The sequence below is a fragment of the Struthio camelus genome, chromosome 13 (genome assembly GCF_040807025.1).
Source record: "Struthio camelus isolate bStrCam1 chromosome 13, bStrCam1.hap1, whole genome shotgun sequence".
Classification (NCBI taxonomy): domain Eukaryota; kingdom Metazoa; phylum Chordata; class Aves; order Struthioniformes; family Struthionidae; genus Struthio; species Struthio camelus.
The window spans coordinates 18,974,915-18,996,641 of NC_090954.1; the positions used below are offsets into that span (position 1 = coordinate 18,974,915).

Here is a 21,727-nt window from a genome sequence, read left to right on the forward strand (position 1 = left end):
CTCCTTATTATTATTACTCCTTATTATTCCTTCAGCATATCTAGTATGCAATTAGAGAACCTGAAAAGGAATGCAAAGATGAGGTAGAATCAGGAAAAGGAGACATAGAAATCTTTATACCCCTTACTGCTTGCTGCATGGGTATTTTAATGCAGGATAAATGTACGTGAGGCAGTTTTTCCTGCCTCTCTTCAGGTGTTGCATAAGTGCTATGAGATTGTATCAACAAGAAATAAGTTTCGCTCACGTGTCTTTGGAATTAAGATTTTAGTTTGGGGTATTGCTGTCCTCAGTTCTGGTATAACAAGCCTTGCTATTTGAGTCCAATGTGGATGAAAAAAATGAGAAACATCAAGAAATATTGAGACAACTGTATCTGTGTGCATGTGTAGGTTGTATGTAGAGCTATATCTTCATTCATAATGTTCTGAAGGTCTCCATTTCCCTAAAACTCAAGATGCAGAAGTCTCCTGTAAATTTCTTGCTGTGTGCCGGGCACTTGGTTGTTGCTGGCAGTCAGCTACTGTATCTTCTCTTTCTGAGGATTAGCAATTGGTTATTTGTACTGCTCCCAGCTACCACTAGGCTATCATTACTTAAGAATCATAACAGTACAGGATCATAGGATAATTCTGGTTGCAATGGACCTAAGGAAATCTCTAGTCTGCTCAAAAGCAAAGATAGCTCTCAGATCAGGCTAGGATGCTCAGGGTTATAGCCGGTCTTGTCTTGAAAACCTCCAAGGATGCACACTGCATAACCTTTCTGGGCACTGCTTTACTGTTCTCATGAGGAAAAGGTTTTTTCTTGCATCCAGTCTGTGAACCTCTCTTGCTTCAGATATAAGTCTGTATTTGTCTACTGGTGAATGCCCGTTTCCATTTTTTTTGGCTGGTTCAGTGAATTCTATTAGGTGCATGTCATCTTTCATTAACAAACTGAGCATCCATTACTGTCCCATTTTAATATATTTTGCAACTTCATCATTGGGTTTTTAGCATGCACCTCACTGAGGTGACGTGCAGCTTCTATCTCCATACGAAGAAGTTAGTCTGGCGTGTAATGCTTTCGGCCCAGCCTCTCGCAGTGGGGATGAAATAATCACTGCTGCTTTTTTTTTTTTTTTTTTTTTTTTTTTTAAGAGAAGTGGACGTTTACGCTAGTGGGTTTTGCAGATGCTTATACTAAAAGGCTTATGCTCTTTTTCCATAACCACCATGAAATGGAACTTGCTTAATGACAATAATTATGTCCAAAGAGAAAACATACCCTAAATATTTTTGATGTGGTTGGAACCTTACGAAATGGATCCTTAACTGGTCGTACTTTGATCTGTTTCCCCTCTCAATACCCTAGACTGTTGAAGGAGAGTTTCCACAGCTTGGAGTGAAAACAGGATTAAAGCTTCTTTTCTAGCTTTTCAAAAATGAACAATTATATTAAGTTGTTATATAATAATCTAAATTGCAGTTTGTACTTACTTGTTGACTGAATGTAAACCTGAATGTAAACCTTTCCTTTATCTAAAAAAATTTGGCAACAGATTTCAACAAGGTTTAAAGGTATCACATATAATTGTTAACCTTGCTAATGATGCTCTATTGTTTTAGTTATTTGCCAAGAAGCTAATGGCTCTGTATTTGTTGCATTTATCATTACCTGCTTTACAGGTGGTTCATATGAGCTTATCAAAAGGCTAGTTTTCAAAATGCATCTCAGTTTCAGGAAACTGTAGAATGTTTGGTACCTGTAGCTGATAACTATGAATCTATCAATATTGATGACTTTTGGACAAGAGCTTTTCTTTGTCTGCATGGCCATAAATCTACTCTTAAATGCTTTAGAAATGCTACTATGCTCTGCTAGGATGCTACGCTAGGTGCTTTATTAATGCACCTCTTGGATTACTGCATGAAAGGTGTCTTGTCTGTGGCTAGTATTAAGTGCAGGAAGAGAAAGCTTGTCTCTGTGCAGAACTGGCCGTATACATAAATTGTAAGCTGTGTGAAATTCCTTTTTTTGCTTCTCTTTGAAAGGGCCAAAGAGCCTGTGGTGTTGATATGTGTTCCATAACTGCTATTTTACTAGGAAGTTTGTGATTTAGTCACTGCGTAAGACTTCTTTGGTAGCTTGCAAGCAGGTTATAGAAAAAGAGATCAGTAGCCTTAGGTTAACATGGCATTACTAAGAGTAGAGGCGCTTTGAGGCAAAAAATGGTTCTGCGCCTTAAACCTGCTTACAAGCCATAAGGCTTGTAGGTCTTGGAGCTGTTAATTGAAAGTGAGTAAAAATTTGTTAGAAGTATTACACTTTAACATATTCCTAGAAATAATTGACTTTTGTGCTGATAGTCTGTTGCTTCATTTGCCAGATTCAGATTTGTATAGTCTCCTTCTCAATCTCCTATCTTTTTTGCTTCTTTCCTTTCCTATCCCTCAGTATTAGCACCTTTATTTTGGGGATTCTGAGCCTGTGGCTTTATTTTGAATAAAATTGGATACAGTTTTGCTGTGGCTTACACTCTGCTTGTATATTGGTGAGTTGGGATGTTATATGTGTGTGTCCATGTGTTCTAACCTGTCCTTTAAAAAAAAAAAAAAGTTTTATTTTTGTTAGCTGAAATTGAGAAGAATTCCATTTTTTTTTCATTATGGTTTTGTAAACTGGTATATGTTGTTTATAGAAAATAGTTTCCAATGGGCGATGCAAATATTTTTCCAAAAAGCTAACGCTTACAGCAGAGGAAAATTTTGAAGCAGTTCCTTTTGAAAGGAATTTTAAGCAATAAGAAATCACTCAGGTGAAATGGGTAAGAACTTCAGCTCCCTGTCTGTTGTTAGAATGTTTCTGTAGTTGAAGATGCTTCTACAAATTCCTTTATTCTGAAGTGGAACCTTGTTTTTCTGACTACTTCTCAGATTATTTTTATAAATATAACAAGTCTTTGTTGAAGCACTTACTTAGTGTTGTTAGCACTGTTGCACTGTAGTCTGTTTCGTTATGTTGCATTGTATGAGTAAGTTGCTACTTAAATTACTCAGTGGCATGTATCATTTAAATAAAATATTCTGCATCTTTTATTCCTAGTTAATCAGTATCTTCATAGAATTTACTTCAAATTTGGGTGTCTTGTTCTCACAACATTTCCATAAGCACTTTGATCACAACATGTCAATGTATATGTGAGACTGAAATACAACTTGCTATTTGTATCAGTTTCCTCAAATTTAAATAAGGACAGATGTATGCCTAGCTCTTGCTCTTTGAGAATGAGCGTCAAAAGTCTTTCATTCGAGTTCTTTCTTTGTCTTTGTATTCTAGATGTTCTTAGTAGATATGTTTCAAAATGATATGCATAGAACACTTGCATTGTTATTTGTGTCTTATTTTTCTGAAAAGAATAACAAAGTATTGTGTTTTTCTTGCATTAAAATCCTGTCCCTCCTTAAGCATAGCATATTTCCAGGTGCTTCGTGTGTCAAGTCCCTAAGTGTTTGGGACATATTAGACAGTCTTCAGAATTTAGCTGAAACATTTTAGTTTGGTCAGGGATTGTTTTATATATATGAAAAATACAGTTGATGTACAAAAATACTACACAAATTTAAGAGAATCACTGAGGCGTGATTGAGAAATTGAGAATTTCACAGTGGAAAAGTCTGTAGCTGTTCAAGCGTATTGTGTTTCGCTGTTTGGAGGAGAATTTATTTCCAAATAGTATTTGATTTATCTTTTGTTCTTAAAATCTTTGTTTTACTTTCAGAATGCAGGGACATTCTGCTTCCTGTGATTACTAAAGAGCTGAAGGAATTACTGGAACAAAAAGATGATCAGCAGCTCCAGGTCCCAGAGAAGAAGTACTGTGTTGAATTACTTAATAGCATCCTGGAGGTTCTGAGCTGTCAAGACCCTGTGAGTACTGATGATCATGTAGATGGCCCAAGTTTGTAGTAAGCCTGAGCTGATTAAGTTGTAAATTATTGATACTGATGAAACTCATTTAAATTTTTAATACAAGTCCGTGGCAAATTGAACTTTTCTCCTATTTTTCCTAAGCTTAAATCCAATAGCAGTTAGGAGTTAAAAGTGGAATGCTGAAATCTATGGTATCTTTTTTTTATTTCTCAATTTAATGTTCCTTAAATAGTCAGTTACTCTAAATTACCACAGTAGTATTAAAGGCAGTGAGGCTGCACTGATTGCTTCTAGCAGAAGTTCTGATGCTTTTAGTTATGACTGCTAAAGATCAACAGAATAAATACTATTTTTGTAAGTATTTGCAATAATTTTCAAGTTTAATGTTGTTTTCATTTATAAAAACCTTCCTAGTTCCCTGAAAGAAATATTTTCCAACGTAGAATATTGAAAATTATGCTTTTTTCAGCCATGTGAGAGTGAAACAGATTACTCTCTCATTTAATATAACTCATTTTGAGATTATCATTTCTTTATTGAGCTCTTATAATTTGGAATACGGTAGAAATTGCTGTGACTTTTTTCATTTGAGTGACTTTTTAGTGTTTTGCTTTTTAATGACTAGTAGGTTATTCAGTGAAGTTTCAGTATCATTTGAAGAACTTTTTCTGAAAAGAGCTCAGAGCTAGTTACAGTAGGAAAACTATAATTCCTCCCATACATAGTTGCTCATTTATCTTGAGCTATATTTTCTGAATACATCTCTCCGAACTACACAGGCTTTAGATGAAGACAAGTTCTCATTTTAGTCTCTGTTTTTTCATTATGGCACATTGGGTCATTTTTTGGTAATGAAGTCATTACCAAGCGTTGTTTGGTTTCGTGTTTGAGGGTTTGAAACTGAAAAGGCTTGTCTGTTTGCACAGGGCAATTTTGGGGGTTTTATGAGCCGTTTTCCTTATTGTTTTAGACTTCAGTACTTCAGGAGGGAGGGATATGAGGTGATAGTCAGGAGTTATTGCAAAGTTTGAATTTCAAATTCAATTCAGAAGAGAAATGGCGAAAGTATGATAGATTGGGCAAGGAGTGAATTTAAGCATATGGGGTTGTAAAGTAAAGCAATTACATTCTGCTTTAAAAGGTGAAAACACAGCTGAAAAGCAGGATAGGTTAGTACCTTCTGCATTTAAGTTTATTTTCAAACTAACAGTTGCTGTTTGTAGTGAAAGTGATTGATGCGATGTGGAAATATTGTTAGCTCCTACTAAGAGGTACAGGTGTGAGTGTGGGTTTGTAGCTCATGTTTTTATAAGTGACCAATAATTGCTCTCTCTATGGCAGTATGAAGAAGTTAAACTGTTGTTGCTTGGTGTACATGAATAAGTGCATTTTATTTTAAATACAGTGAAGCATTTCCACATATCAAGGAAGAACTGATTTCTTGTTGTGAGGGGGAAAAAAAATTAGTAACCACCTTTTAGAAAAGCTCTTAGCAGTGCCACAGTAACCAAATAGTTTTAAACTAAAATGTTCCCAAGGGAAATCTAAAATTGCTAATGATTTTTTCTTTTTTCCATCCTTGAGAAATATACATATTAACTTGTTTTCAGAACCATCCAAAACCAGCAGTAACAAACATAAAATAAATGAAATCTTTCATTTGTTGAAACAAATACTGGCTTCTGTTCATTCACCTTTGTACTTCACAGGAAATGGTTCAGTTCTGATATAGGTCATCTCCCATCCCTCAGGCTTTATGGATTTTGCTAATATTAAGGGATAAAAGTCTGACTACACTTTAAGATATTTTTTCCAAGATGGAAACTTACAAGCATTTTCAAAAATGAACAGAAGTACTACATTTATTATCAAGAAGTAGTAACAGAAGTATTACATTTATTATCAAGAATTCTACTTTGTAAAAGATTTTGTGCCAACAGTCACACTCAAAATAAAATATGTCCAAGACGTGTTGAAAAGGGTTATTTTTCTTTAGAAATAGACATTTGAGGAATAAATAAAATGGAATGCCAAAAAAGAGAGATTTTTAGAATAAAAAGACCATTTCTTCTTTACTAAAGAAACTTTAGAAATTCTGCATTGAGTTTCTGCATCAATCTGGATATCCCCATTTCTGCTCTTGGAAATCGGATAACTTAGAAGGAACAAAATAGTCTTCAGACTCATAACAAGAAATCTGTTCTTCCTTAATATGTGGCAAATGCTCAGCTGTATTTAAAATAAAATGCACTTTCATTATTAGGGAGAATGTTGTCTTTAATAATAAATACATTTTTGTCCCCTTTAAACCCATCAATAATGTGATACATATGTTTAAACATGGTTGGAGACCAGAGGTTTTATGTGTGTTGGTACTGTTCACAGGTTTGGACTTCAGTCCTTCTTCAAATCTTTTAAATTTTAAAGTAAAGTTAAAATGATGCAATTATTTGTGTAAAATGGTGTTGTATAAAAAACATAAAATCGATCTGTCCAGAAACCCCTACTGGAGGAGGTAATTACCAGAGAGATTTCAGGTACAGTAGAACGTTAGTATTCTGGTACAATAAATCTTTACTAAAGCTAAACAAAAAGTAAAGGTGTCTAACTTTACATAGAAGCCTCATTTGCATAACTGAAAAGATTGAAAATCTGAATAGAAAAAGAAAATCCATTAAGTCCTCAACTTTGATATAATCAATTGAATTTAGAAAGTGAACATTATTGTTTTGGGTTCTGTGCCCAAGAGGGCTTCTCACTTGGGTTCTTGAGAAGCAGCCAGACAAGTTTTTTTCGTGATGATAAACGATGGCTTTTTAGGCAATGTATAACCAGCTGTGTCCTGATAGAATTTAAACCTGGATTTAAAATAAGTACAGTGGCATTTCTTCAGTAACTTCTTTTAAGGAAAGTAACCTGTCTAACTGGAAATACTCTATGAGGTATTTGGCTGGCATTTATCTGCAGTGTTTACAACAATAATTTTTAATATAAGGAGAAAAGGCCCTCGGAGTAGGTTTAACTCCAGTAGTAGTATCAGCATGTGATAGCCCTTTGGAGGCATCCTATTCCTGATTATAGGAAACATTGTAGAATAATTGGGACATCAGCAAAAGAACCAGATGCTTCTGTTGAGGAAAATACATTCCCTGTCATGCCCTGTGGCAATATAATTGCTGATCAAAGACAGCATGGGTGTTAGAATGTGTTTAGGTAAATGTCACTAAATACACAGTGTTTTTTGTAACTTTACAAGAGAAAAAGTGCAACTATCACTAGCAGTTTACCTTCTTTGGCAGAGAATACCTAGGTCACGAGGTCATTTTTTCTCTAGCTATGCTAAATACCAGTCCTGCTTTGGTACAGAAAATCCACTTTTGAGATAAGTTATCTGAAGGAGGAAAAAAAGACCAAAGGAAGGGAGCATCTTCAATACAGTAGTGTCTATGGCACCAGACAGTAATTTGTCTTCCTTAGCAAGACAGTCCAGAAGACTTCTCCCTTGAGTGCATTGTGGATGTTTGCTCTCTAGCTAATGTGGAAAAATCTTGTTCTAGGGATATGCAGTTTTAACTTCCATGAAAGCCTTCCTAACCCTCATACTACCAAATGAGAGAGACTCACTATATGGGCTCACTATGTATTTTTCTTCTACTGCTGTGTTAGCTGGTAGCTTAGTAAAATGACATATTTTATAACAGGTAACTGGCCGAAGGTCCTCTGACCTAGTATGCGTTCTTTCAACCATAGATGAATGCTGTTGTTTGAAACAAAATGGTTATTTTTGACTTTTACCCCAATGAGCAACGGTAACAAATGGTCTACTTCAAGACAAAACCTCAGAATTGTGTAATAACTATAGTACTCTGGGATAAGTGGTGGCTAACTGCTTTTGGGCAGAAGAGCATATTTAAAAAAAATCCATTACTGTACCGTCAAAATTCAAGAAGAATATATAAGAAGGGTTTAGAACAAAACAAAAAAGCTATGCAGACCTCCACATAAGTAAAACAACATTCATCAAGAGCACACTCTGTAGATATATTAAAATCTTGCCAGAGTATAGATTATCAAAAGTTAATTATCCCAGAAAGTTATGTTTGACAATATAATAATCCGAGTAATTATGCAAACCATTTAGGTTCAAAGAATAAATAGGATGCTTTTTGCAGAAACACAAAATCCTACTGAAAACTGGAAGCGTCTGTAGCAGGCAGGTGGATTTCACTGTGAGGCTAACAATTCTTTGTCTGTATCGGCAATACTGTGGTTTCCTCCATTTGTCACTAAGTGTAAGCTGCGTTTACTAAGTAGTATAATGGTACCGAATAATGGTAATACTTAAATGGAGCAGAATATTTTTCAGTAGTTTTCACTAGTGTTTCCTGTGGAAGAGTAGGATTTGAAAATATGTTACATTTTAGGTTGTGGAGGCAGTGGATTCCCCTCCCCTTCTCTCCCCTAGTTGGTTCATCTCTTTGCACATCCTTTGTCACCTCTTCCTCACTCTGCCATGTCTGTCCACCCCTTTCCCTTGTCCAGGCTTCTTCCTAAATGACCTTTCCCTGTGTATTTTTTGTCTGTTACGCTCTGTCACTTGTTCTCAGTTTCAAACAGGGTGCAGTAACTGCAATATAGTAACGTAAAAGAATAGTGAAGAATCTGTGCTCCAGTCAAATGTGTCTGTATAGCCTGGGGAAGAGTAATAGATATGATAAGAGTAGCTTGTGTCTCCTGTGAGTCCAATAAAGCTTATTCTGTTTTACTAAGGATGTGTTTCAAATAATGTTTTACTTTTCAGTCATAAAAACCAGTTCAAAAAGTGAAAAAAGGGAAAAGCTTGTGAGCATAGAGTGCTAGAAGCTGCCACTATTCAGCAGTCCAGCTGCTAGGCTGGATTTTCCTTTTTCTGCTGTGAGGTCAGCGCAGCTGATATATTTGGGGGGAGGATTCAGATATACTGCTTCTCTGGACAGCAAGTTAGCGCAGAGCTGGGTGTCACTGTTGTAGGTGCTTGCTTTGAGATGATACTGGCTCCTAGCACCCTGCTGTGCACTCTTCAAAAGCTGGGGACATATGATGATTCCTAGTTTGGTGTATGTAATAGATAAGTATAGGAAATTAGTGTAACGCAGTTCAGCGTGAGATCTTACGAAAGGGGAAAGTAATTTTATTTTACAAAATCTCTAAATAAGTTGATTTTATCCATGCTAGCATCGGGGTACTATGAAGCCGAAAAAATATGTCTGCAGGGGGTCTGACTAAGATCTTCTATGTGCGACACAGAGGACAAAGGATTCTGGTTGTTGAGTCTTCACCATGCCCCCTTGGTTCTTTTTGATTGGTGATTATGAAGTGATTTTTAGATGTACCTTTTACATTATTTATGAGTAGGTGGAGTTTGGTTGCTGCCTTCTCTAGTTTCTGAAGTCTTTATGTGGTCACCCCTATTTTAAGTAATTTATTCTTGGTATTCTTGCTGTCTAGTCATTTGAATGAAATCATACATTCTGTGCTCTGCTGACACATATCATTTATTTAACCCTTATTTCTGCTCTTAATTCTGGTGTGCTCTCCCACATGTATGTTTTTTTTGCATTTGTATCAATCTTAGTATCTGTTAGAAATCTCTCCAGGAAAAATTTCTAGGTGAGAGATTAAGATTATGAAGTTGGCTATCTTGAAAGCAGTAAACTTTGTAAAATTTATGAGAGTGACGGTTCATTCAGTGGTACAATATAAATATGCAATTAATTGATTTATCTTAGATTTAAAATGAACTGAAGACTAGCTGTGTTGCAGGAAATTGGCATTATGAGAATACATATTGGGTTTTTATTACTCTGCCGTCAGTTAATATTAGACTAGTGTTTCTGAAAAAATTAGTAAAATTAAGATTAGGATTTTGTTTTCTTAATCTTTTCCTTCACACGATAATGTAGGGTTGATTGGAATGAAGAAATGAATTTTTTTGCAAGTTTTCACAAAGTTGTTTGGTGGAATGATATTTTGTACTTCTTTAAAATTAGCCTTTTAAATTAAACTTTGATAAAACTACAGGCAAATTCATTAGATGTTTGCTGTGATTTGAGATATGTTTCAGAAGCACTGTCTGGAATGCTATCAATAATCCTTATTTTGAAAACTTAGTGAATACTTTAACAGGTAAACCATGCAGAAGACTTGAGTGAAAAGTGTTTAATTGGAACTTTGCATAAGTTTAAAGAATTTGCTTTATGATCTTTGCCAAGACAAAAAGTGGTTATGTTTTACTGTACAAAAGTACAATTTTATCATAAAAGTTTTTCAGATGATTAAAAAAAAACAGTAGAGACAGGAAATCTGTTTTGGTAATCATTCAAGTTGATTTTGGGGAAGAGAAGTACTGTAGGTTTTTATTTTAAATTTCATATAGATATTTTTAGTGCATTTAAAATACAAAAGCCAACTCACTGAACGGATTTTGTGTTGTTTGATTGATATAAGCCTGAAAGCTGACAGTGTGCGTATGGGGAAGGGAAGGAGGTGGAAGCTTGGCTTTGTAAAAGTACTCTAACGTTTGTCTTCTGTGCAGCGACTGTCAAGTGTAGTCTTTATAAATCTGGGAGTGTGTCAGAAGTTTAAAATCAATACATATATATATACACACACTCACAAACACAGATGTACTGCGATGATGAATACAGTGGTCATTTGTATAGTAAGTTTTGAAAGGCTTTGACAGGCAAGAAGACCATTTAAGCTGGAATGTGTCAAAATAAAAGGACATGAATTGCAAATAGTAAATGTAAATAAATTGGTAGGTAGGGCGGAGGTCCCTATTGTGACATTTGCTAAGGAATGCTGGCCTGATCCAGGTTAATCAAAGCAGGAGAAAGAGAAGGAGGCAATGTTGGACATCTTGGAAAGGAGGAGTGAGAAGCAAATTCTTGTGGGTTGATGTTGGAGCTCAGCCACCTGAATATTAAGACATCTCCATGGCTTCTGTGTGTATGGTGTTCATTCAAGAATCCATGTGATGTTAAGGGGGTAGCTTGTTTGGTGTATACAAGTTTCTTTTTTTTTTTTTTTTTTACTTTTCTATTAGATTTTTTTTTTTTTTTTTAGACCTCTAACTGAGAGCCAAGCCTCTTTCTTTGCTGGAATGCATTGCTTGCTAGTTTCCTAAGTTTGTCTACTGATTGGAGTAAACTCAATGAAATTGGTAAACATAAGATGATACTGCTCTACCTAATATTAAAAAAAGAAAGAAGAAAAAAAAAAAGCAAATGTCTTTATGCATGCGGCATGCCAGCTGTGTATATCATTTGATATGGCTTAGTGAATATTTGTCACTAAACAGTCAAAACTTGGTATTGACAGGTGATGGGTCTCTGGTTCAGTCTTTGCTGGCCAGATAGACCAGTGCTGCTTTGGCAATGAGTCCAAAGACCTGACCAACTTCAGTGCTGTATCCTCAGAGCCACAAAGTGAAATAAAGATGCTTTTCTCTTTTAATGATTAAATACTTTGCAACTAAGAATACTTTGCAAACTAAGAATGTTACTGAGTTCCAGACTATCTTGAGGACCGCTGACAGATGTGGAAATCCATGATACAATTCTGCTCAATTATCTGTTACCAGGGTGTTGATATTAAGTTATAGCCTATTCAATTAATGGTAAAACACATGAGCAACTTGAGTGAGGAGTAGGAAGTGGCTCATTGAAACACAAAACAGTTATGGAATAGGTGGGATTAAATAGATGGGACTAAATATGCCACTTGAAATGAGCATTCCACTGAAATTGCTGAAATTAACAAGGAGTGTGAGCAAACAGGATTAGTATCATTCTTTCAGGAGGGTAATGACTTTAAACAGCTGGAACTGTCTGCATGGAAGTAATTGGTTTCCTCCTTGTTTTACAAGAGATATGGATTTAATATGAAAACTATTTTTTCTAATTTACAGGCATCAACTTATCACCATATTCAAGAAGTAATGGTACAGTTATTACGCATAGTGAACAGAACTGTTATTTCGATGAGACGAGATGACCCCTTAATTGTGAGTAATAATTTTAATGCTTTGAAAGTCATTTCACAATTATCTGTAAAAGCAAAAATACAGTATTTGCTGAGTGTTTGTGGTCTTAGATAAGCTACCTGTTTAGATTTAAAATGAAAAGTCTGAACCTTTATTCTCTCTTCATTCATCTATGCCACCATACTGTCTTTCAAATCATAATTGAACACTGCTAGTGAGATTTGTGCTTTTAAAAAAGCTAAAATTAGTCACTCTTTGGAGGAAAAAAACCCACTGAAAATAGTGTTTCTACTAATCTAAAGTGGATCGCTGGGTAAAATTTAAAAAACTATTCTGAGTAGCTTATATAAATAATTAAATTTTGGGGAGCTTTGTTTCTTCTGATTTTTCCAAATGCTTTACTTTTCAGAGAGTTAGAGCTGTTATGGAACAGCTGCTCTTTCCAGTCTTTCTTCTGTAGAAGGAATGTCAACACTTACTATTCACACAGGGAAATTGTCTTGAGGTCGTCTTGCTCAGGTTACTTACCTGGGGTTCTTAACAGAGAGTCCATGGTTTGAGACTTATCTTCAAGGACAGATTCTGCAACTTACCCAGATTTAAGTACATATCTCATAAGCACTTCTCTTGACTTAGGCTATTTGTAACAAGGAAAGCCAGCTGCTGACTCCTCAGGCAGCAGGATATAAGGAACTTACCCTTCAGATTGTGCACTTAACAGATTATGTACATTAATTTTTAGTCGTACTGATGCTTACATTATTCTGCAAAGTCGTGAGCAGCATTTACTTGATTGTTTCAGCCACAAAGGGTCCATGATATGTCTTCTAAAATGTAATTTGTTTCCTTGTTCATTTCTGTTGGAAAACCAAGAGAAAGGTTTTTGAACGTTGTCAGTCTGCAGTACGGGCCTGTGTGATATGGTGTTTTAGGATCCTTATAATTAAGTTCTGCAGAAGCGATATTTGTCAATAGTTGCTTGACATAAGATTTTTGAAACACTCTGATGGTGGATCTGCAAGTTTCAGAAATCACGTCATTATGTATTTATAAAAATTCAGGTCTCTTGTTCTTTTGTTTCTGTGCAACCCTTTAATGTGTGTGTATGGTCATAACGGGAAGAGGTTTTGAATGAAGAGCCAAAGCAGCTTTCAGTTCTCTACAGCGTTTGAAAATGTTTCTGTACTTGGAAACAAAGCATCGTATGAGTTTTATGCATGATGTAATCAATCCACTAATTAATTATGTCCAGGTGCCATAAATAACAAATGAAGAAGCAAAATGAAACTGTAGTAATCATTCAAAAAAGGATCCTTATCATCAGGAAACAAGGGCTGGTTACAGTCAATTGCAATGGTTTGGGAAATCAACTTTTTCCTCATCTACTGTAATTTTTTGTTGTTCTTACTTAAAAAGAACAAATCTAGTGCTAATTTGAGAATCCAGATGTCTGAATGCTAATAAGGCTCATCAGCACCTGTGCATCTGTGTATATTGGACACTTCAGACAAGTATCGAAGCAGAATCCCAGTAGAGTTTTCTGGAATTGACGTAAGATCTCTCAACAGAACGGTCCTTTACACATGAAGCAATTGTTTGTAGTGAAGAGAATTGTCTTTTGCGTTCAGAAAGAATTTTCAAAATAAGCTAGTTTTGTGCTCGGTGTACTACCCTCGATTCAGTTGGTTAATTTGCAGGTTTGCTTTAGAAACCCTTGAAGGGGCCAAACTTCTTGAAAGCCTGGAAACTTATGTTTTTAAAAGTCAATCAGATCAAAATTGTGGCTCTCCGCAGAACGTTTGGGTAGGCTAAGGTCACTGAAAGCGTGATCGTTTGGAACTGTGTAAGGATAGAGGAGGAATGTTTGGAGTAGCTGCAGTTGAGCAATTGGTTTTAGTGTTGACTTGAGGCTGATGTTATGTGCATAAGAGACACATGTCAGTTTGGACTTCATCTCCCATTTGCTTTTGGGAAAAGAAGAAGTTACTCTTCAGACTCTTTAGTCTGTTTCTGTTTTTGAATATTGAAAGTATTTTCATTATCTTCTGCTGTGTAGTTTTCCGTAAGTTGAAAATAGAGCGCCTATTATGTGGAGAAAATGCCAATACTATTGTTTTAATATTAAAAACAGAGCGGTTGCAATTTACATGACCTGTACACCTTGAAAGTTTAAATCACTTGCACCTGATGGAGTACTGCCTTTTATTTGTTTGAGGTTTTTTTGCTTTTTGGCAGGGAGGAGCAGGTAAATTTTCCTGTTCAAGTGTCCCTTTCATCATCATCTAGGTTGTTGGCAGAGAAGGAGTTTAAAGGCATTTAGGCTTCCAACTGCCTTTATTTTTTGCAGCAATGTCAGTTGGACCCTGCCTTGTGCTCAGCAGGGTAACAGTGTGCTATGAAGCTTGTTTATGTAATTACTAGCAAGGGTCAGGCTAAGATGGGCATGATTTCTGTTCAGGAAAAGGTGATGGTGATGAAAACATAATTTGACACTCTGTAGCTACTGCAGAGAAGACTTACTTAAATGCCACAGAGGACTTCATTTCGATCTTTTGGCAGTTGAAGTCTTTAACAGCTGCTTGGTAACTTCTGTTTTAAAACAAACAAACAAAATTTGAATGCCTCTGTAGTTGAAGAAGTGCTTCTGAGCTTCTCATAAGGATATGTTTATTGTGTGAGACTGGCTTTTCTTGTTGTGTCTGAGTCTCTACATGAAATTTAGACTTCAGGGTATAATGATGCATTGAAATCCTAGTTCAGGAAATATGCGAGTAAAATACGTACTTGTTTTCCATATTAGCTTGATTATATGAACAAAAATATAATCATAAATTCACCGTGTGTGTTTTAAAGCTCTCCTTTGGTAGACCAAACTAGGTTTTTTTTGCATTAGCAGTTTAGCATGGTAAAAAGGGTTGTAGTTATGCTACATACAACAATTTTCCAGCAATATTTGTATAAAATATTGTAAAAATAAAGATTTTGCACAAAAGAAACTAGAGGGTTTTTTTTTATTGGTTTTCACCCATAGGCAAGTATAAAAGTAAGGATTCTGGACATAAACAATTACTGGCATTTTAAGGGAATTCCCAGTGCCTTAAAAAATAGGAAGGTGTGGAAAGCCTATGCTCTGTTAACCAATTTGGCCAGGGTGTACTTTGTCTCCAAAATACTTTACTATGCAACATTAATTTGTAATGAGAATTAAAAATGTATAGACTTTAGATGGCTTCTTGCAAAAACAAAATGTTTTGGGGAGATAGTGACCAACCACTTTGCAGAGCTGACGTAGTTGGTAAATGTTATAGTAAAACATTTGCATGAACTAGCGAAATCTTACAATATTTTTGTTCAGTATTCCAATCCAAATTGATTCCAATCCAATCACTATAGAATATGATTCCATAAGAGAACTATTACCCATTCTTTTTCCTTTTCCAAAGAATAGTCTTTCGCTCCTTGGTAATGTTATTGAGCCCTGAAACCTAAGCAAAATATCTCATTTTATTGTAAAAGATAACATCCCATTTAAAGAACCTAGAAATTTGCAAAACATTCGTTTGATTAATACATTTCCTTAGGAAATTGTTTTGTATTTAGGCTAGTATATTATCAAGCATTATGGCTTTTTCAAAGAGCTGTAGTTTATGAAACTATGAAAAACCCTACATCAACTGCTGTTACATGATAGAGAGAAATCAGTATTTTATTCATACATTTTGAATTTTTAAAGAAAGTTAGATTGACTCTTTCCATAAAAACAGTAATTTCAAATGCACTAATTTTTAAATATGCCATGTGCTGTACAATATTTTACAAATATCAAATTGCAGTTCTCATCTAAATATATATTTTTAGAGAAGACTATTATGTTGTATATACAAGTGCTGTCAAGAAAATGTGTGTTTTTTTATTTTTTTAACTGTGGGAGCTGTTGTGGGGCATTATACCATAATTTTCTAAAGTAGAGGAATTTTTTTTAGCCAGTACTATTATTTTCTAATAATAAATCTATTTTCTTGCTTTTCTAATCCTGACATCATACGCATGCATTGTTTATCTCATACCATTAATTTTTCTATTTCCTATTTGGATTACTAGTTATTAAAATTATTAACAATAATTTAAAAATGATTTTAAAAAACACAAAAAACACCCTCACACATCACGTTTTCATGTTGTTTAGGTTCTCCAATTATGCTCTGTTACCAAGGTATATATTTTTCTGTATTTTAATTTGTTACCAGGATATAGCTATCTGTATGCTAAATCTGAATTCAAACAAAGCAATTATAAACAATGTGATTCTCTCTTTCTCTGTGGTCAATACATATTATGGCTGACACTTTCCCACTGTAATTTTAAATGTAACAGATACCCTTCTGGGCCAATGGACGTTGGGATTAAAATTTTACCCAGAAAGTCAGCTGTGTGGTGTACTGTGGAGAAGATCGCCTATAGTAACTTGAGGCTTTCAGTATGTGTGGATTTTGTGTAAAACTATGGTGCATATTCTTCTGCACAAATAACTTTAATAACTGCTTTTTTTAGATGCTCCTGTCGGTATTGCTTATTATTCTACCTATACTGCAGAATAGTCATCTTAAAGTTATTTTAATAGAATAGAAACACATACCACTAGATCCTTCAGTATATCAGTTATAAATACTAATGCAGAATAGGCAGGAATGCTGTAGGCATGCTAACATAAGCAGTTCATGTGTTTCAGTGTGATATAATGACACGGTCGGATGTAATGATTTAATTCTGACCTCTGATATGTGTAAAAGTTGTTATTGAAGAGCTTTTCTGGCTCACTGAAGGTATACTTTTTTGCTTTTTTCTTCTGAAAAGCCTCTAGAGTAATGAGAATTTTGTGCCTGTGATTTCCATATTGAATGTACTTACATGCAAGTGTTTTTTAAAACTCAGTCCTTCAGGATATTGATAAGTTAAGCCATGTTACATAGCATATTCTCTTTTAAATGAAGATCAGTTTTCTAGCACTGTTAGTTCTCCTTGATATCTGTGCAAAATTACAGCTTTTAATGTGTTTCTAAATATCTAATTAACCCTAAAAATTGGGGGAATGAAGAAGTGTACGAACGGTGAACAATTTTTAAATTCATGTTGCAGAGTTAATACTACATGACTTAAAAATTGAGGCTCTAAGAATTAATCTGGTACCATCTGAATCTAAGAATACACTGGTACCATCTGAACTCATTAACCAGAGTAACTTTTAAGAATAGGTCTGCAGTGTGTTCCACTAAACCTTTTTTGACCTTTACGTTGTGCCTTTTAAACTTGCTTTGCAAAATATATTTTTTTCCCCTTATGAATGCTGATCATTTTGTCATGAATGAAATAATAACAACTTTGAGCCTTTATTAGGTTACATTGGAATACTTAGTACTGGCTGGTGCCTTAGCTAGTATTCGAAGGTTAAAAAAGAGAAAAGAAAAAAAAAAAAGAAAAGCTATGCTGACACCTAATAAACTTATTCTAGCATATATAATTTGTTTTGGAATCATACAGGTAAGTTCATTAACAGCTAATTTTTAGGACTAATTTTGTATCATGTGGGCCTCTATGGGGGTATTTCCTCTGTTAAGGCGCTAAAAAACATGCTTTGGGATGTTTTGGTATAGTGATACAGGTTTTAAATGCATAGTGATACAGAGTGGGAAATTGGGAAAGTGGTTTAACAGGATAGGAGGCAGCAGGTTGAGGGAAGTGGTTCTGGCTTAGGGGAGAGGTCTTACTAAATATCTATTGGGAGGATATAGGGAAGACAGAGCCAGACTCTTCTTGAAGGTCCATTGGGATAGGACAAGATGCAATGGACACAAGTTAGAACATCGGAAATTAGGTTAGATGTTAGGAAAAACCTTTTCATTGTGAAAGTGGTCCAATTTTGAAACAGGCTTCCCAGAGGAGTTGCAGAGTCTTTGGATATACTCGGACTTCAACTGGACAAGGCCTTCCGCAGTCTTACCTAGTTGGATCTGCTTTGAGAAGGGGGTTGGGTTCGACTTATTTAAATATTCTCTTGTTTTATGATTCTAAGATTCTTTCTACAGAAGTCTATTAAATGAATGAAATTTCTAAATGATTGCTTTTTAAATGGAAGCAATAAAAGAGATGAGTAACATTTAATCTGAAATTCTTTTTTTGGTTAAATATTGGATGACAGTCACAAAAATATTTCACTGGGGATATGAAATTTTTTTTGAGCAGCATCTATCACCCTGAACTTGTTGTTGGCTATGTGGTTTGCTTAGTGATCAATGAATATTCTTTTTTTTTTTCAGTCCATGTTACTTAAAAGTAGAAAATAAAGACTGAAAGACGTTCTTAGCTTTGTCTACGCTTGCTTTTTAAAGTAGAGATTTAATTGCTGTTATTTTTGAAAGGTTGAAAAAAAGTTGTCTTTACAAAGCGTATGAAAGTGTCCTTGGAGAAAAAGGAGAAAAAAATTACAGTTCTTTGTTGAAAATAGTCTCTTCATGTGTATTTATTCAGTGAGGGGATTTGTTAAGTAAATTCAACTCTTCTGATTTTTCAGATACTCTATTAAACTTATCTTAGCCTTCTATTTATGATTTCATAATAGCACAGTTTTCAGGTGTATGTGCTCAAACCTCTTCATATGTATTCTAGAGTCTTTCAAAATGTAAAAACTCTGTGTTTCTATATATAATCCATAAGGCAGTCAAATCCACCAGAAGCATTTTTTTTTCATCTTTTTTGTTTTCCTTCTTAATTCCTTTTTCTCGGGAATTGGAGGATCAGATGGTAGGTTTTGAGGAGAAGCTGTAGCTGGACTTTGTTCCGCATGATCCAGCCTTTTCAAAATCTGATGAAATCTTCCTTCTTGTTGTCTGAAGTCATATTCTACACTATGGAAAAAACGAAGAGATTAAGCTAGTAAGTGATAAATTCCTTCTTTAAAAACATGTGGAAAAGATGCAAACTTTGTTAGAACAGAACAGTATTCAATATCAGAGCCTGGTTAAAATGGAAGATAATATAGGTTGCTGCCTTGAAAAGTAGTTCATCTATTAACCTTTTCTGAGGGAATCCTCTTGATCTATGTGAGGTAACAACTCCAGCGTTGGGTCCGAACACAATGGGACAAGAATTAAGGGGAAAAAAAATAAACGGGGTCTTTCATGTTAGATAACATTTTCCTTCATTTGCATAGCAGTTCATATGTACTTATATTTCATCCATTTTTTTTCTTTTTGCATAAACTCATGAAAATCAGGGTTGTGTATGTGCCCGCTGCCTATATATGTGGCAGTTTCCCAGAAGAGTTTAAAATAAAGAAAAAATAACGTATACAGTTCATTTTCGTTACGCTCTGCAGTTTATTTTTAGCCCACATGTTGCATGAGAAATGGAGGTGGCTACTGCTGATTATTTTTGTGACTTTGAATTGTGACTTATGGTTTAAACAGGTTTTTCCTAATGGTTTCTTTTTTTTAATGGCGAGTATGCTCTTGCTTTTGTGAGTGGGCATAATTTTGTTTCAAATTACTCTGTTGCATTATGCTGCTTTACAGTTGAGGAAGTTGTTAAGTTTAACCTGTGTGAGCTTGACCATAAGTAGTTTAACCAGAAAATAAAATTCCTCAAAGTTTGCACTTTTTGTTGAGATAAGCAGTTCTGTGGAATCACAGTTTCTTCTTCCTCCCGTTCCTAGTTGATTGCTAGTTGATGCAGTATCTTCAACATGCAGCCGAGCTTGGAAATGAATGAACAAGATGCAACGTTTGTACTAAAATTATACAGTTAGTTCAAACTTCTTACTGTTATAGTGGTAGTTGGATTTATGTTTTCCTTAGTCTTTCTCGCATGCTTGCTGGCCACCATCAGCCATTTTTCCTGTTCCTTAAATTTGGTCTGAGCCTGTTATTGGGGACCTACATAGGTAAAGGGATATGACAAAGGAGTCTGTTTTTTCTCTTTTAACGGGGCTAATGCCTTTTTATAGTTATTTTTAAGGAACTCTATTATCTGGCAGTTTGAATTATCTGCGAAAAGAGTATTTGCTATGAGAAAGTATCAACAATTAGCTTTTACCTTCACCCAAGATACTGGTGACCGCAAATCTAAAGAGAATAAGAAACAGCTGTCAAAGTATAAGTAGTCATGGATGAGATGAAAAATGATTAAATTTTTTTCATGTGCTATGGAAAAAGCCTAATGACAAATGATTTATACTTTGGCATTTAAGTCATGTAGAAAGTTGACTGGTTAACTTCATGCTGATTTTTTTTTTTAAAATTTAAGCTGGCAGGGGATTTAGAGATCATGGGAAATAGCTATGGTAGCTTACAGTCTATGAAGTGTTACTTTTTAATGTAAATAAAAGTGGCAGTTACTTTTTGTGATTTAATACCTTGTCATTGTAATACAAAGCAGTGTTCCAACCAGTTGCATTGAAAAAGAAATTTTCATTAATATGAAAATCATTCTTGATGGTAAAAAGTAGAGTACAGCATTGTATACTGGTGTACAGAATAGGAAGAAATCTTGAAATAGTTCAAACTGCTGTGTTTGTGACACTGAAAATCAGCTGGTAATTGACAACTTCATAGAAGTACTGCTCTTTAGTGTTATGTCTGTACTGAGTAACCAGTATTAATCTTTATTCCAACCACCTTTTCTGGGCAGGAGAATGGGAGTTGACAGCTGAATTTGCAGGGGGATGGGAGAGAGGGAAGGAGCTGTTTGTTTTTTTCCATAATGCAAGCTCTTTGGAAGGAAATGTGGCATCATCATCAGGTGTATTTGTATAAGAGATGTCACGTTCAGGCTCTGTTCCTGGTTTGGGCCCTGAGAAAGAAATCTGTAAAAATTAGTAAATGTGCATGTTTCTATTAACACTATATTAATTATGCGTTTTTTGTGTGTGTGTATTTATAGATACATAAAAATGCATGAACATTGTGTTGAATAATATGTTAAAATTAACTAGAAGCTTATTTCCCTTATAATTAATATGATTGAAGTTTTTCACTGAAGTAAAATGACTCATTTGGCAAAAAGAAACAATTATTCTAAAGCATAGAAGAGCTGGAGAGAGGTGTCTGGTCAGGGAGTAATATATAATAAATTAAAGGAGAAAGAGGAGGAGAGTGACGTAAAAGGCAAATTTGATCAGTGTCTCTCTGTTTTATCAGCTTAGTGTTAAAATTGCAACTTAACGCTCTTTAGAAGTTGCAGTGCAGGAGCACTGGAGAATGAAATGTTCTGTTTCTAACATGCATACAGCAAGGATAACATCTGCTCATGTTCCGTTTTGCTTCCCTTTTTCCACATTTCTAATTTAATGTTGGAGAGATCATGTCCAGAGGCAAGACATCAGTTCAGTCTCCATTTAGTACTTGTCCTTTGTATTCCAAGATAACTGTTTGCTTTTGGTTGCTACTTCCATTTATTTATTGTAATACGAACTTTTGTCTGATAGGATCTAGACTGAAAGTCCCAAGTCATTTCACATAACACTGCTTGAATAGTTGTTAATAAAGCTAAACTTTTATAGCCATTATATATCTGATCTGAATTTTCTGTGACTGTAAGAATGAAAGGCTCTTTACTGCTTTGCCTGTCAATTTAATCAACACCTGGATTGACATGAGATTAGTATACTGATGGATTCAGGGACTGCTTAAAATGTACATAATAAAAGATGATTCACTGACAGTAATACAAGATACTGCTGTATTTGGATCACTGATGACTCTAGGTTCTTTAAGAGCGGGGAAAGGGAGGACA

At 35.0% G+C, this 21,727-nt stretch overlaps 2 protein-coding genes across 4 annotated transcripts in view; one reads left to right on the forward strand and one right to left on the reverse strand.

The window, feature by feature from the left end:
• DOCK2 (dedicator of cytokinesis 2) overlaps positions 1-21,727 on the forward strand; it is a 224,275-nt gene that overhangs the window by 72,312 nt on the left and 130,236 nt on the right. For both annotated transcript variants that reach the window (XM_068959212.1, XM_068959214.1), the window contains 2 exons: positions 3,764-3,912; positions 11,867-11,962. In XM_068959212.1, coding sequence (XP_068815313.1) covers positions 3,764-3,912; positions 11,867-11,962 — 245 coding nt within the window. The remainder of the gene's footprint in view (positions 1-3,763; positions 3,913-11,866; positions 11,963-21,727) is intronic.
• Positions 17,822-21,727, reverse strand: part of INSYN2B (inhibitory synaptic factor family member 2B) — a 50,809-nt gene continuing 46,903 nt past the window's right edge. Inside the window, exon 4 of one of the 2 annotated variants that reach the window (XM_009690247.2) lies at positions 17,822-18,843. In XM_009690247.2, the coding sequence (XP_009688542.2) occupies positions 18,657-18,843 (187 nt within the window). In that variant the 3' untranslated portion in view covers positions 17,822-18,656. The remainder of the gene's footprint in view (positions 18,844-21,727) is intronic. The other variant, XM_068959215.1, reaches the window with a different exon arrangement.